This window comes from Xyrauchen texanus, chromosome 9, assembly GCF_025860055.1.
Source record: "Xyrauchen texanus isolate HMW12.3.18 chromosome 9, RBS_HiC_50CHRs, whole genome shotgun sequence".
In the NCBI taxonomy this organism is placed as follows: domain Eukaryota; kingdom Metazoa; phylum Chordata; class Actinopteri; order Cypriniformes; family Catostomidae; genus Xyrauchen; species Xyrauchen texanus.
Genome location: NC_068284.1, coordinates 35,415,402 through 35,433,343, shown reverse-complemented (window position 1 = coordinate 35,433,343; position 17,942 = coordinate 35,415,402). Strand labels below are relative to the sequence as shown.

Here is a 17,942-nt window from a genome sequence, read left to right as displayed (position 1 = left end):
ATGAACTCAAACATTTCTCATTAAGTTCATCCAAGACCATATTATTTAAGCTATACTATCTACATTAATTGTATACATTTATCCTAAGGAATCATCAGGTTTTGAAGACCAGTTCTCTTTAGAGACTGTTTTCTCACAGACATTTAAACACCAGTCATGCACAAAAAAAATCCTTAATCTCTGTTAGAAAATTGCTCTTCCATAGCAAGAGGTTTGCTTGGCTTTAGGTCTCTACTGCCCTCCTGTGCCACTAAAAGGCAATATGCGAAGTGGCATCTGGTACTTAGTTCTGCACCATTACTTGACTGAACAATTATCTTAGCATAAATCTGTGTATAAAGTTAATGAGTTGATGAGTAATTCGTTTCTTAATTTCAACCAAGGCTATCCCGTCTGGTCCGAACTGACAGAAGGACTTCTGTGGCACAAGTCACAATTGTTTTTAATGATGGTTACAGGAGGAATGTGTCACAACACACTGCTCCATATGTGCCATATATACTCATCAGTGTACATATAAAAATACCAGTACTTTTTTTTTTTTTAGCACATTAGTTTTATGTAAAATTACCTACTCTAAGACCTCATATATCAGACACCTGTAGATGAAAAGCACAGAGTATGTTGAAAAGGAACAAAAACACATGTAATATTAATTTTTTATTCATTCAATCACATTTAGTAGAAAATAAAGCTTATTTAGGGCCAGCAAACTCTTAAACATATATCCAGTTGCATAAACAATGCCTGATCATGACATCAGTAGTACTGCTAATGATATTGATTGTGTATCGACAGAAACGATAAGAATAAGTTAGTTGTACACTACAAAACTTCACACAGGTAATGTTGGGGTGGGGGTACCGTCACCGAATGGAACAAGAATTCAAGCGATGATTAGTGCAAATATTTTTGTTTATATTTTATACTTTACAAAATATCACTCTGTCCTTTTAAAGATAAAAAGCAAAATTTCAGTTATGTCAAAGATTGTCAGCAAGCTCAGAGGGAGAGAGATTGAAATAAAGGAATGATAGTAACATGGACAGTTTATTCAAAATGAAAATTCTGTAATCATTTACTCACCCTTGTGTCTTTCGAAACCCCTACGACTATCTCTCCTGGAGACAAAAGGAAATTTTATAGCAGAATCCAAGCTGCTGGAAAAGTGACCACGACTCTCAAAAAGTTTTTCAAGGCAAGATTTCTAGTGAATAAATTTCAGTCTGCTCCTCACACAAAGCTATTGAATGGCTTCTGAAGACTTATCATATTTCATGAGTCATATGGACTACTTTATTATGCTTTTATAATACTTTTTCTGGAGCTTGAGCCAGAGTCCCCATCTACTTTCATTATATGGGGGGGAAGAATAGCATGTACATTCTTTAAAACTCTCCTTTTGTGTTCCACAGCAGAAAGAAAGTTATATGGGTTCAGATCAACAGGAGGGTGAGAATTTTTTTCAGTAGTTCATATGTTAATGTAATCTTGTGTGGACGTGGTAAACATATTTGGCTTGCTATCCGAATACTGGAGGGCTTGGAGCTCGAGACTTGGCAGATAATCTAGAGAACAGGAAGCAGGTAAGCAGCGGTTTATATACTCCTACTCGCGGGATGTGATTTGTCAGATTAAAATTAACATGCTACTTCCGAACCTCTGTTAATTAACTCCATTAATTATGATGTCATTTTAGAATTCTGGGTAAACTATCCCTTTACGCAGAGGTTAAGAAAGATGGTTAAATAAAAACTGATCTACAGTAGAAGTGCAGGACCTGGAAGGAAAGCAAAACAATTCACTTGAGTAAGCAAGAATATGTGTACAGTTTGTGTATGTGTCTGTTACGAGTGGTAAAATGACAATATGAAAATTCATTTTTTGATCATATCTTTATCTCTCCCTCTCTCTCCTCTCAGCATCACAATGACCGTCTGTTCTCCCAGAGCTTTAGCTCAAATGGTTGTCAGGATACTTCAGCCTTGCTTGGCTCCAAACTCTGATGGCCTACAGAGAGAGAGAGAGAGAGAGAGAGAGAGAGAGAGAGAGAGAGTGAATGACGGCCTACTTACGTTACCTGTTTACTAATCTGGCTTTGTTAAAGGTCAGCTCAAAACCATCTGTCCAAGAACACACACACTTTGTATATGTTTTTCTATCATGGTGGAGACTTTCCATTGACTTGAATTGTTTTAACATGACTTGATATTTTCTATCCCTTAACCATACCGCTTATACCGCTCACAAAATTAGAGTGCATTTTTACCTTTCAATTAATACATTATATAGTATGTTTATTTCACCCAAAAAGTTTCATATTGTCATTATTTACTCCCTCTCATGTAATTTTAAACTCCCATGACTTTCTTTTGTGGAATGAAAGGATATCCCTGCTACTCCTGTCAATATATTGAAAGTGAATGAGAACTACTGGGGCTGTCAAGCTCCAAAATGACAAACAAAACACCATGAAAGTATCATATAAGTGGTCCATATAACTTGCACGCTGTATTCCAAGAATTCTGAACCCATACAAGCTTTATGTGAGACACTGACTGAAATTTAAGTTGTTATTCACTAATAATCTTCACATCACCAGATCAGCAGGCCCGGTTCTACGGTGCTAAGCACCCTCAAACAAACCTTATAGCACCCTCATTTGCAGACCCTGCCCACGGGTCGATTTATTATGAAAATTATTTTATTAGATCTTTCATTTATATGGCTTTGGGACCTATCGTGCATCCACAAGCATTTAATATGCTCAGGGTTGCCAGATAATAGATGCAACATCCCAAACAGTGTTTTATACTTGTACAAATTGGAAATATTTTGAATTATGTCATACTTAATTTATGTAATTTCAGTGACGATCTTTAGTAAAATCCCAATAAATCTTCACATCATTCGCACACATGGGGACATGCGAGCAAAACCAATTGAGAGGGGAATATGTTTGTTCTTTGTGTTATTTGTGAAATTCTGAAGTCTCTCACACCTGTACGCGAATGTTACTCTGGCAGTAATCATTTATCAGTGTAATGCAGCGTGTTTTATTCAGTTGTGTGCTGAATTGGATGCCAAACAAACCATTAACGAGACACACATCATGACCCATGAGCATGTAAACAGGTTGATAATGCTTTCAGAATAAAACAACTTTATTCACTTTGCGGCAAACATTAAAATAAGCTTTTAGAATCATAATTTCAGATAATTTTATTTTACTATTAAACCAGGCTCCTGATGTAGAGTGTTAATTTGAATACTAAATAACCGTTGCATTGAAGTCTGGTAAAATAAACAATTAATTATTTTATTCAGCCTTTATTCAGTTTTACTAACACATGATAGAAAAGTAGCAGCGAAACTTAAAGCAATCACAGAATGGTCCCATCAGTCAGTACACACTTCAGAAAATTGTGCCTCATTCATTGAGTGCACTTCTACTTCTGGGCTTAAAAAATATGCAGAACTTTTTATCTTCTCTTTTCCATGTTCTACTTAATGGCTGATGTGGCCCCTGTACCAAAATAATCGCACAACAATACTCAACTGAATATGTAAGACTAATAACTGGCAAACAGATTTCCTTGAATCCCAGCAAACACACAAAATGCTCCTTCAAAACGTATTAACGTATATGATTTTCGCAAATCAGTATGTCCTTATCTGCAGTCATTTTCAGCTACAAATCATGTGAAAAAAAAAATTAAGCAATAAATGTTTTGTACATAAAAAAAAACAACCTTTCCTTACATTGTTTTAGTAGACTAGTATTTAAACACGATTTAATGTATTAAAAAAATTGTAATTACGATACATCTCCACTTTATACAGAGCACTCTCAGTGATTTTGATCTGGAACCAGGCCTGCAGATCAGTCTGATTTGTGAACAAATCCTTCGGACTGATTTTGTGAACTGGATTGACCGATTCATTGAAAAGATCTGATTTAAAAGAACAGTTAGTTTATAATTTGGACATTGCTTCTTTCATAAATACACCAAGGAAAGCTAGGGAAGATATCATCACTTTCAGTAAATAATGACTTTTTCTATTTCTCACACAATCGCTATTGAATATCTTCAGAAGACTTGGAATATATATATATGGATCACTTATGATTATTTTATGGAGTTTTATTTTGCCATTTTTTAGCATTTTGGTTTGGAATGACATGAGGGTGAGTGAGTAATGGCATCATTTTCATTTTTATGTAAACTATTCCTTTGAGCTGTGTTTCTTAGTCTGGGCCATTGGCTGGAGCCCACAATGAAGGCAAAATTTCACAGAAACACAAAAACACAGACAGGTGTAGTCTAACATATTCAGTGAGATAAAACACTCATATGTAACACAGGAAAAATCTTCTCCAATTACTGAAGCAGTTGCTCAGACTATCCAATAAAAACTACCAAAATCTTTGAAGAATTAAAAGGGGATGTATAGAGATGCATGTGTACACACACATATACATTTACACAGTACCAGGGAAATCCAAAGATTTATTTCTTTTTGGAGGGAGTCTAGGTTTTTTCACAGGGGGTTTGCGATCTGAGGATCTTTCCAGATCACAGCGGGTGTCTTGTTCCATACCTATAGGAAAATACAGGGGCACACACAGAGGGAGGCGGAGGACCTATTTGAAGATCATACGGTAAGGTTATGAGTATTGAAGGATCACACACACACACACACACACACACATATATACATATATATATACACACACACACACACACTCACCTAAAGGATTATTAGGAACACCTGTTCAATTTCTCATTAATGCAATTATCTAATCAACCAATCACATGGCAGTTGCTTCAATGCATTAGGGGTGTGGTCCTGGTCAAAACAATCTCCTGAACTCCAAACTGAATGTCAGAATGGGAAAGAAAGGTGATTTAAGCAATTTTGAGCGTGGCATAGTTGTTGGTGCCAGACGGGCCGGTCTGAGTATTTCACAATCTGCTCAGTTACTGGGATTTTCACGCACAACCATTTCTAGGGTTTACAAAGAATGGTGTGAAAAGGGAAAAACATCCAGTATGCGGCAGTCCTGTGGGCGAAAATGCCTTGTTGATGCTAGAGGTCAGAGGAGAATGGGCCGACTGATTCAAGCTGATAGAAGAGGAACTTTGCCTGAAATAACCACTCGTTACAACCGAGGTATGCAGCAAAGCATTTGTGAAGCCACAACACGCACAACCTTGAGGCGGATGGGCTACAACAGCAGAAGACCCCACCGGGTACCACTCATCTCCACTACAAATGGAAAAAAGAGGCTACTATTTGCAAGAGCTCACCAAAATTGGACAGTTGAAGACTGGAAAAATGTTGCCTGGTCTGATGAGTCTCGATTTCTGTTGAGACATTCAGATGGTAGAGTCAGAATTTGGCGTAAACAGAATGAGAACATGGATCCATCATGCCTTGTTACCACTGTGCAGGCTGGTGGTGGTGGTGTAATGGTGTGGGGGATGTTTTCTTGGCACACTTTAGGCCCCTTAGTGCCAATTGGGCATCGTTTTAATGCCACGGCCTACCTGAGCATTGTTTCTGACCATGTCCATCCCTTTATGGCCACCATGTACCCATCCTCTGATGGCTACTTCCAGCAGGATAATGCACCATGTCACAAAGCTCAAATCATTTCAAATTGGTTTCTTGAACATGACAATGAGTTCACTGTACTAAAATGGCCCCCACAGTCACCAGATCTCAACCCCATAGAGCATCTTTGGGATGTGGTGGAACGGGAGCTTCGTGCCCTGGATGTGCATCCCACAAATCTCCATCAACTGCAAGATGCTATCCTATCAATATGGGCCAACATTTCTAAAGAATGCTTTCAGCACCTTGTTGAATCAATGCCACGTAGAATTAAGGCAGTTCTGAAGGCGAAAGGGGGTCAAACACAGTATTAGTATGGTGTTCCTAATAATCCTTTAGGTGAGTGTATATGCACGCTACAGCGATAGACAATGAATGCACACAGGCCCTCTTCACATGCCCAGAAGACTCGCTTTGAAAGTGTGTACCTGTGTCACAAGAGTTTGCTTTCCTGTTTCTGTGTGGCTTCATGGGACCTCCAGGGCTGCTCCTGATCTCTTCACCTGTCCAACACCATACCATCATCATCATCATCATCATCATCATCACAATAAACACAGTACATTCTCTACATCATTTATGATACAGTACTTAATCTCTGGTATCTATTAGCTTAAAGTCAGCATGAAACGGAAGTTGCAACCGACTTTTGTATTGCGATGTATTTCCGAGTGAAACAGCTTATCGAACAATATTTTTTTTATTTTTTATTTTAGTTTATCCACTGTTTGTTGATTGGATTGTGATTGCGAAAATATGGCCATTGGATAGCAGAACGGAGGCAGATATGAATGCAAGTTTGCAGTGGATACACACACATACCTACCACAGAGCTGCTAGAGTCAGAGCCGGTTATCAGTAAAATTAAGCATCGATCCCAACACATTTATTATCAAACAGACAACATAAACGCACATCGTGGTCTTTGCTTACAAAGAGGCTGTAGCCAATGAAAAACTAGTGAGTATAAGATTGAATCACAATACACTACGTATAAAGTAAAAAAAACACTTACTCGTGCTGGGTATCACAAGATAATTGCATTCAAAAATATAAAAAAACTCCATGGGCATTTAAAGCATTGTATTCATTAGTGATCACCTCAGCAATTCAGGCGTGAAATGTCTCAAACACAAACGCAATTTAGCCGTTATTCCTCCTCATTTGAAATGTAAATTCAAGCCAGCTGACCCGTAACCAAGGAAGTTTGGGTTAAGGAATGATAGTTTTGAAAGAAAACAGACGAAAATACACCTTGCCATTTTCAACAACATGCTATTGAATCTTCTTTCAACTCTACGCAAGGTTGTGGTATTTATAAGAAAGGGGCAGGGTTTAAGTGGATGGAGAATGTCCTAAATTACTGGAGAAGTCCTGCATACCTCACCATAGAGAAGTCTGTAATTTCACCGGAAGATCTAATTATTACATTTTTATAAAAGATTACGAGGTCAAAAAATAAATAAAAAAACATATGCATGGATGAATTGTTCACAAGAAGATCAATAACATGTATTTAGAAAATATTTGCGTATGACTTCTGATTTATTAAGTCATCCCAACCAGTTGTGAACGTTATATTGCACTTTATATTCATACAAATAACAATAGCATATGCTTTACTTACGATTTACCATCTGATTATAATAAATAACTTGTATTGAGAAACTTTCCTTGGCACCATCATTGCGAAGATATTGTGTTGTCTAGTGAACGTGATGGACTCTGGGATACAGTTAGCCTGAAAGAACACTCCTAAGCGGTATTCGAACTAGTGTGGCTTTAGTGTGTGTTGAGTGCACTGAGCTTTGGCAAGTATCAGACATAGGAAAGTCTTTAACACTAACGCCAATCTTATGATTGGTAATGATGTTTGAGCCCTGCCCCTTTAGGTGTGCATTTGTCCTATATAAGCGGGTGCTGAAACATAATTTCTTCAGAATTTTCTTCCTTCAAGACCGACATTGTCTCGTCTTGATTACGACAGATCATCTAATCTTGATCAGCCCTCTCTTCGCCATCGACACACTTCAGCAGACGGGATTCCCTGCAAATGCATCAGGATGTCCAGTGCCTGTAGAGAAGATTCACCCACCACCGGATCAGGTTCTTTGCTCAGTGAGATACACGCATATGTGTACGCATCTTTTTAAAGATGTCATATAGCAAATTTACATTTACATTTATGCATTTGGCAGACGCTTTTATCCAAAGCGACTTACAATGCACTTATTACAGAGACAGTCCCCCGAGCAACCTAGATTAAGTGTCTTGCTCAAGGACACAATGGTGGTGGCTGTGGGGATCGAACCAGCGACCTTCTGATTACCAGTTATGTGCTTTAGTCCACTACGCCACCACCACTCCATAGCAAATGTTTCTGAGAGCAACACATCGCTCTGTCAGACCAACATGAGAGTGGTGTTTGCATCCTGGGCCGCAGCCATGCCGAAGCAGCTCTCATGAGGACAGACTGCCCTCACTGTGAGGACATGTGTCTCAAGATGCTCTGCTCTAGAGTCGCCTTCGTTCTGAAGGACGACTTCACCTCCCGTGCCCTCCCGACTGCTTCCTCTGTGTCAAGTCTTGAGGGACCACATGATGAAGCACGGTGGGGCCGCAAGGTAGAGATGGAAGAACCAGAGGAGTATCTTGCGAGGGTGAGGAGTAAGCACTGTCCACTGGCAGAGAGCTTCGGCGGTTGAGGAGCTCGGTCTCGAGGGGTCCCCTCCAGAGGAGCTTGAAAATCATGCTTAGATGAGTGGTTCCAGCAGACCGGCTGCCTCCAGTAGACTGCGGCACGGAGAACTGCACCATTCTGCCCAGAATTCCACGATGAGCTCACAAAGACCTGATGCATGCCCTATTCATCTTACGTCTAGATCGGAGGAGCTGCAGTCCCCATAAAAGTGGACCACACTGAGCATAAGGGATATGCTAAGCTTCACCCTACTGAAGTGGCATTTACAGCTCATCTCTGTCCTTCTATAGGTGTGGGATGGACAATTCAGTCTTTTAAAATGGACTTCAGAAGGGTAACCTGATGCTAACTCCAACAGTAAGACATCAGATTCTTCATATACTACTGCCTGAAACTTGGATTTAGGATGGACCCCCACCGATCCTCACCGAAATGACCTGCAGGTTGAACTGCGATACACATCATTGATCTCTGCCTGCATCACCTTTGTCTATTGATGAACTACACTTTTGAAATGGAATACATAGACTATCAATTAATTGCCAACAAAAGCTTTCATCAGCCAAATAACAAAGGACAATGCAACTATGTGAACTTCTGCAGTTAATCCAGGATGTACTTAAAAGACATTAGTCATTAATCTTACAGTTCATACAAAAACTTTGTTTAAACACTGGACCTTAACACTTAGTTTACAAGTTGTAAACAATGACTTTCACTGTACACAAATAACTAATATTGCCATTATATTCATGCTGCTTAGCCAGAGGGGAACCCCCTACATAAGGCCCCCACAGTAAGCCTGGTTTCTCCCAAGGTTGTTTCTCAATTTACCAACATCTTATGGAGTTTTGTGTTCCTTGCCACAGTCCCCTTCAGCTTGCTCACAGGGGTTCAAAATATAATGATTATTTAATTATTTAGTTTTATTCACAATTTCCAATCATATTTAAACAAACTACACAATGATGACACCCCTGCTCAACATCCCTGGCTCCCCTGACGGCCTTTTTGGAAATGCTGTGGAAGGCTTTTCTGAATGATTCATCGCAGCGCAAAAGCGGTCACAAGCGATGAATCACATTTTGCCTAAGAAAAGTATTCCCTCTCATCTGAAACAGCCCACTCCCGCTGCCTCAGCTCCACCAAGAGCCACTGAGCCATTGGTGAGACCACCTAAACCGTGACCCAAATGGAAGCCTTGCCACGAGACGCACCGTTGTTTCGGGCAGAGATTCACAATCTCCTCACGAAAGACGTGACAGAGATTGTTCCAGACTGCCAAATTCACAAAGGGTTTTACAGCTGCTATTTTCTCGTTCCGGAAAAAGACGGCAGGCTTTGGCTGATCCTAAATGATTGTAAAATGGTAAGAGATTGTATCAAGATGAGTTTTTGATAGTATGGACAGCAATCAAAAATGTGTCTCAGTCCGGTTGCTCTGGCTGATCAATTCGGATTTCAAATGGTCTTTTGCGCCACACAAAGATGACGTCAAAAATTGGTGACTGCAGCATGGAACATCACAATATTTACCAGTTCCTCAGTCGCTGAGTTTTTCTTGTGCGACGGAGGAGTTCTGCACCACGACTGGACAGTGTGCTTATTTGGAGAGCGAGATGATGCACCTCCAATTATCCCGCATCTGTTTTGAAAGCATCGTCACATGGGTCCTCATACGTCATTACCAAAGCAACCTATGCAGATAGGTTGGTTATGTCTGAATGTGCAAATCTGATTTGATCACTTGCAATTAACATTGTGGACAGTCTGCCTGAAAAGATCTGATTTGAGAAAAAAAATCTGATTTGCCTGCAGTCTGAATATAGCCTTAGTGAAACATTCTCATTATTATGACTTAAAAGTATTAAAAACATGTTCATATTTTTTTTATATAATAATATACCTTCATATGTGATAAGTTATCACAATGGTATATGCCGTGATAATGCTTTGTTAAAAAATGTAACTCTTTCATACAGTAAAAATAACAATAACAAAATCGCCCCATATCCCCTCATTCACTAAAACAGGGATGTAAGTGCACAATATTAGAAATGAGAGATTGAAAAAGGGTGAGCAACACTTACATAATATACTCTGTGCATCGGAGATGGCTGCAGAGCCATCGCAGAAACAAGTTAGTCACATATGTACTTTCCATGTGTATTTTCATCTTACACACACAGTAGTTTACTTTATGATTATGATGATAATAATAGCAATAGCTTTATTTTGTAGCTATACATAAGGCATATTCTCCCGGTTTCACAGACAAGGCTTAAGCCTAGTCCCAGACTAAAATGCATGTTTGAGCTGTTTTAACAGAGAGTAACTTGCACTGGCATATCTGAAAATATGTCAGTGCCACTGTTTTGTCTCAAGATGCACACCAGTAATGTTTTTTCCAAGGCATGTTTATAAAAGCTACTTAAATGTCCTAATTTAACTAAGGCCTAATCCTGGCTTAATCTAAACCATGTCTGTGAAACCAGGCCAATGTGTTTTCATTCATGGTACATTACAGAAATACAATAAATCTTCAATCTATTTGTCATTTTTTATATGTTCATAATTATTAATAATAATAATGAACTGCCGACTGGAAAAACCAAACATGAACAAGTGTATATTATTCATTTATTTATTTAATATAATTATTTATTTAGTATCATGAAACTCTCCCATCCAAACTGTGCTGCATTTAGAGAAAAGATCACGAGTGCATAGTGTCCTCATCCAACCACAAACAGTATTGATGTTATCAGTAACAATAATAAATAAGATCAATACATTACCTACAGGTGATAACCCATTTTTTGAATAATACATCTAATTAAAATTTCCTCTGTGTACAGTTTTCAAATGTGTTCAGATTTCAAAATGTCACCAAATTGAGAAGACAAACACTGGTTCATTAAAATGAATGGTTGGGAAAAATGCAGGAATTATATAATGAATTACTATTGAAAAAATCAAAATATCTTTATTATTTCAATCTTTATTGAAAATGGTTTAAACAATGTTTTCCATGCTTTTTCAATGAACAATAAACAAATAATGTACATGCACCTGTGGAACGGTCATTAAGACACTAACAGCTTACAAACAGTAGACAATTAAGGTCACAGTTATAAAAACCTAGGACACTAAAGAGACCTTTCTACTGACTCTGAAATACACCAAATTAAGATGCCCAGGGTCCTTGCTCATCTGTGTGAACGTGTCTTTGGCATGCTGCATGGAGGCATGAGGACTGCAGATGTGGCCTGGGCAATAAATTGCAATATCCGTACTATGAGATGCCTAAGACAGCCCTACAGAGAGACAGTATGGACAGTTGATCATCCTCACAGTGGCAGACCACGTGTAACAACTCCTGCACAGGATCGGTACATCCGAATATCACACCTGCAGGACAGGTACAGGATGGCGGCAACAACAACTGCCTGAGTTACACCAGGAATGCACAATCCCTCCATCAGTGCATAGACTGTCTACAATAGGCTGAGACAGGCTGGACTGAGGGCTTGTAGTCCTGTTGTAAGGCAGGTCCTTACCAGACATCAAAGTTGCCTATGGGCACAAACACACATTCGTTGGCCCAGACAGAACTTGCAGAAAGTGCTCTTCACTGACGAGTCATGGTTTTGTCTCACCAGGGGTGATGGTTGGACTCACGTTTATCATCGAAGGAATGAGGGTTACACCGAGGCCTGTACTCTGGAGCGGGATCGATTTGGAGGTGGAGGATCCGTCGTGGTCTGGGGCAGTGTGTCACAGCATCATTGGACTGAGCTATTTTTCATTGCAGGCAATCTCAACACTGTGTGTTACAGGGAAGGCATCCTCCTCCCTCATGTGGTACCCTTCCTGCAGGCTCATCCTGACATGACCCTCCAGCATGACAATGCCACCAGCATACTGCGTCATATGCCAAGCCACACAGCATAAAATCTGGCACTTTTCACATACACTAAACACCGTACAATGCGGCATTTTAAACTATTTTTGCAATTTTTTTTATGACGTTTGTAATGACTACGAGGTATTTTACGGCTTATGGTTGTTTAGAATGAGGCAAAATACGCTGTTTTAGATGTACACGCATTAAAACTATCATGTTATTCTGAGACTCGTTGCTTGCCATATACTTTGCTGTTTTTCTGTGTCCTCTGGAGGTCGCATTTGTCGGCCGCATATGTCACAGAGGCTGTCTCGTTTCAGAATGCTAGAAAGACACTCCGAATGCAGCCTTCGAATGAGACCTTCTTTTATGGGAATTCAGAGGATGCATGAACATAATTTGTCTAAAAAAAAATAAATAAGCCAATTTGCCTGAAATATGATGTTCAAAAGCAAGTAATGTTAATTCCAAAGTTGAAGTACCTCAGTACATGGGTGTAGAGTATACAGGTGAAACTCGAAAAATTAGAATATCGTGCAAAAGTTCATTAATTTCAGTAATTCAACTTAAAAGGTGAAACTAATATATTATATAGACTCATTACAAGCAAAGTAAGATATTTCAAGCCTTTATTTGATATAATTTTGATGATTATGGCTTACAGCTTATGAAAACCCCAAATTCAGAATCTCAGAAAATTAGAATATTGTGAAAAGGTTCAGTATTGTAGGCTCAAAGTGTCACACTCTAATCAGCTAAACACCTGCAAAGGGTTCCTGAGCCTTTAAATGGTCTCTCAGTCTGGTTCAGTTGAATTCACAATCATGGGGAAGACTGCTGACATGACAGTTGTGCAGAAAACCATCATTGACACCCTCCACAAGGAGGGAAAGCCTCAAAAGGTAATTGCAAAAGAAGTTGGATGTTCTCAAAGTGCTGTATCAAAGCACATTAATAGAAAGTTAAGTGGAAGGGAAAGGTGTGGAAGAAAAAGGTGCACAAGCAGCAGGGATGACCGTAGCCTGGAGAGGATTGTCAGGAAAAGGCCATTCAAATGTGTGGGGAGCTTCACAAGGAGTGGACTGAGGCTTCAAATGTCGTATTCCTCTTGTCAAGCCGCTCCTGAACAACAAACAACATCAGAAGTGTCTTACCTGGGCTAAAGAAAAAAAGAACTGGTCTGTTGCTCAGTGGTCCAAAGTCCTCTTTTCTGATGAGAGCAAATTTTGCATCTCATTTGGAAACCAAGGTCCCAGAGTCTGGAGGAAGAATGGAGAGGCACACAATCCAAGATGCTTGAAGTCCAGTGTGAAGTTTCCACAGTCTGTGTTGGTTTGGGGAGCCATGTCATCGGCTGGTGTTGGTCCACTGGGCTTTATTAAGTCCAGAGTCAACGCAGCCGTCTACCGGGACATTTTAGAGCACTTCATGCTTCCTTCAGCAGACAAGCTTTATGGAGATGCTGACTTCATTTTCCAGCAGGACTTGGCACCTGCCCACACTGCCAAAAGTACCAAACCTGGTTCAATGACCATGGTATTACTGTGCTTGATTGGCCAGCAAACTCGCCTGACCTGAACCCCATAGAGAATCTATGGGGCATTGCCAAGAGAAAGATGAGAGACATGAGACCAAACAATGCAGAAGAGCTGAAGGCCGCTATTGAAGCATCTTGGTCTTCCATAACACCTCAGCAGTGCCACAGGCTGATAGCATCCATGCCACGCCGCATTGAGGCAGTAATTAATGCAAAAGGGGCCCAAACCAAGTACTGAGTACATATGCATGATTATACTTTTCAGAGGGCTGACATTTCTGTATTTAAAATCCTTTTTTTTATTGATTTCATGTAATATTCAAATTTTCTGAGATTCTGAATTTGGGGTTTTCATAAGCTGTAAGCCATAATCATCAAAATTATATCAAATAAAGGCTTGAAATATCTTACTTTGCTTGTAATGAGTCTATATAATATATTAGTTTCACCTTTTAAGTTGAATTACTGAAATTAATGAACTTTTGTACGATATTCTAATTTTTTGAGTTTCACCTGTATAATATAGTAATATATGATAAAAAATATAGTATTATGTGACTAAAATTACATCTGTAAAATCTATTTTCTTTTCTCTCTACATCATTATAATTCTCCTAAAATATACCGCTCGAACTTGTTCAAGAGTGGCTTGCTGTCTAAGCAACCATGTTACATTCAGTTTCCGTTTGTCCTATGAAAGCTGTCTCGTTTAAACAATGCTTTTTTTAAAGAAGGACGCTCTGTATACTGCAGCCTTCAAAGGATGCGTCCTACCTTGCGCACAGCCTTTGAAACGAGACACAGCCAAAGTATACTCCATTTGACTGTGCATCCATACAGGCATTTGGCGCATATGCTCTATGACTGCTATGAGACGCCAGACAATTTCTCTTCAGGAGCTTAGACCCATAATATGTCTTTATATTCTTTCAGACTCACATTATACAAATGCAGGTTTCTGCTGACCTCCTCACACACGCGCTCTTGATGTGCATATACTTAGTTGTTTTTACCTGCGTCTCCTGTTATTTACCTGTCATGAGGAAATGCTAGAAGAAGACATTATGTCTTCTTCTAGCGTTTCTTCATGACAGCAATGGCTCAAATGTGAGAATTGCCACCTAATGGATCCGCTAATTCATGCAAATAATTGCATGCACATGTGCGACCTGCGCGTTCAAAGACACGCAGATCACAGAATGAAACACTGATGACAATAAACACCATTATATTAACTTCAATGAATTTCAATTAAGTTCACATTTGGCTTTATTTAAATGTTTGAGCGTAAACACCAGGACTTTAGAATTATGTGCTAGAGACATCATTACATGATGACATAAAAGAACTGCTGAATTGGTTTTTGAGCCTGTTCATGGAAACAATCTGTCCGAATGAACCGGTTCACGGAAATGAATCAGACTTCCCGTCACTATTGATGATGAGATTTGCATCACGCGTCCTGAGCGTTCACGTCTGACTTTGCGTGTTTTCTAACCACGTCTTTGACCATGCAGACTGCACATGCAGCAAGAAGGTTATAGCTGCAGGCATTGCTCCAAAAAGGGGTGTGAGCTCCAAATTGCCATTAAAGATATAGGGAGCCCCTAAACTGACCCTTTCCCTAACCTTAACCCGTCCCTTATGGAGTTGGCGCAACCCCGTTTTGGAGTAACCCCACCTTCTTTTGGAGATTACACCCCCATTTGGAGGTCTCCGGCCTCAGTCTGTTGGATACCTCCGAAAGAGGTGATTCTCAGTTCAGTGTCCAATTTGTGAACTAGTTTGAATGGTTCATTGCTAAGAAGAGTTTGGAAAAGCAGATATCACCAGTTCTAGGATCATATTACTCCCGTGTACTCGAGTACTCATGCCCATCCCTAGTACAAATGCATACCAACCCGTATAATTGAGAACAAACTGATACAATTCAAGTCTAGATACATGTATAATGCATAGAGTAACTTGACGATAGATTTCATTATTATGACTGATAAACGCCAACATCAATTTTTAACCTAACGACCCCCTCTCCACTAATTTACTCTCAGTGCTCCCTGGCATTCTTTGAATGCCCACGTTGAGAACCCCTGCACATACAGGCATACTCACTGGTAAATAACAGGAGATGAAGGTAAAAACAACAACAGTAGATATGCACATCAAGAGCAGTGTGTGAGGGAGTCAGGAGATACCTGAATTTGTATAACTCTAGTCTTAAGGAATATTAAGGCATCTTTATGGGTCTAAACTACTGAAGTAGTTAAATTGTGCAGCATCTCATAGCAGTTGCATGCGCCAAACGTTTGTGTATGTGCACTCTGTCATACTTTGACAGGTTCGCATTTGAATGTACGCAGACGCTGAGAGTTTGTGTCAAAATTTAAGAATAGTTTGGGCTTTACTCTGTCACATGCACTTAAGAATCAAGACCGCTAATGTGATATTGGGACAGGGCCTTTGTTTAAATGGACTTCCACTTGTAGAATAAGCTTCTAGTGGGTTTAAAATGCATATGATCCAATACTTTTTTATAAAATATACAAAAATGTAATATAAATATTGTTTTTTGTTATTATAACAATATAAAATATTGATTTCTGTAATTATTGTCAAAAATGTTACTTTTTTAACATTTTTTTTTATTATTGCTTAAATGCATGTCTATTTGTAGGCTTTCCTGTATATGCATTTAATACATATAAATGCATGCATTTAAACAAAGAAGTCAGTGATTTTGGTCCCCCTTTTGTGTGGCGCCCCTATGAGTTGCATGTCACAAACCAACCCATTGCACCCCTGAATTCCTGTACTACATAAATACAATGATCTTATCATATGTTGTCCCTGAATTACCTTGAAGTACAGCAGAGTCTATTGAAGCAGAATGAAACATAGGCTTAGCAGAAATGGGTGGAGCAGCTGGGTGCTGATTCTCATTGGCCACGTCATGTGGTGGGGGTCCAATGGGAGACATGTGAGGTGAATAATAAAATGGCTGGAAGGAATGACATAATCAAAAGCTGTTTTAATGATACATCTTGGCTATGAGTATCAGAACACACTTCCACTCAACAATCATCAACATTCTGAACACACACACACACACACACGCTCAATTCCAAAACTTAATAAGTAAGATAATTCATTTTGGCAAGCATCGTATGTATCCTTTGTGGTGAAGGCAATCCCAGATTGCATTGTAGCACATTTCTAATCAATCACTTACAGTATGAGGTTCTATAGAACGCAGCTGCCTATGTATGCTGAAGGCAGTGATGCAGCTTACTAGGTTTTGGAACAGCACCACACTCATTTAAGTAATGACATGTTAAAATGCACACCTTTTCAGGAATAGGTGGAGTCTGTCCTTCTGGTTTTTTGTCTTTCTGCTCATCTTCAGTCCTCCTCTCTTCTTTTTCTTCATCCCTTTCTCTCTGTTCCCCAGAATCTTCAGTAGATTTATCTAGGGACAGAACACTGTGTCATATGCTCAGATATCAACCCAGTAATGAACAATTAGCAAGTATACATTTAGATAGAAGCTCTTTAAGTCAAACAACTTACAGTAAACTCTAGAGATGGATATTTCACCCAAAAATGAACATTCTGTCATAATTTACTCACCGTAATGTAGTTTAATAACCCATATGACTTTCTTTAGTTGAACTCAAAAGGAGAAGGCAGAATGTTAGCCTCAGTCACCATTTACATTCACTGCATCTTTAGTCCATACAAGGAAACTGAAACTGAGAGTGTCAGTCTCAAACATTCTGCTTAACATCTGCTTTTGTGTTCCACATAAAAAAGAATGGCTTACAGGGTTGGAACAAAATGAGGGTGAGTAAATAAAGACACAGTTTTCATTTTTGAGTAAAAGTCCCTTTAATATCACTTAGGTAATAAAAAAGAAAAAGAAAAATAGAAATATAAGCCGTTAAAAGTGAGAGGATGTTTCTTTTTTGATGAGTTTATATAATAACCTGCAGCAGTGAACTGGTCTGGCCTGAATCAGTTAATCATTGATTGGGTTAGAACACCTCAAAACTTTACTGGTTGTAAAAATCAGCATGCAGGGCTCATTACACTACAGAGAAAAAAACGCTTTTGTGCAACCAGAAACATTATTTTTTTTGGCGTCATATGCCAAGCCAAACAGCGTAAAATCTGGCACTTTT

The 17,942-nt window shown here is 39.2% G+C and overlaps 1 protein-coding gene across 3 annotated transcripts in view; it reads right to left on the bottom strand.

Moving 5' to 3' along the window:
• Window positions 1-679: 679 nt before the first annotated feature.
• The window catches only part of LOC127648603 (capping protein, Arp2/3 and myosin-I linker protein 3-like), a 95,979-nt gene continuing 78,716 nt past the window's right edge, over window positions 680-17,942 (bottom strand). For 2 of the 3 annotated variants that reach the window (XM_052133271.1, XM_052133272.1), the window contains exons 37-41: window positions 17,109-17,230; window positions 16,621-16,762; window positions 6,048-6,122; window positions 4,495-4,602; window positions 680-2,010 (exon numbers count right to left, since the gene is read on the bottom strand). In XM_052133271.1, coding sequence (XP_051989231.1) covers window positions 1,970-2,010; window positions 4,495-4,602; window positions 6,048-6,122; window positions 16,621-16,762; window positions 17,109-17,230 — 488 coding nt within the window. In that variant the 3' untranslated portion in view covers window positions 680-1,969. The remainder of the gene's footprint in view (window positions 2,011-4,494; window positions 4,603-6,047; window positions 6,123-16,620; window positions 16,763-17,108; window positions 17,231-17,942) is intronic. The other variant, XM_052133273.1, reaches the window with a different exon arrangement.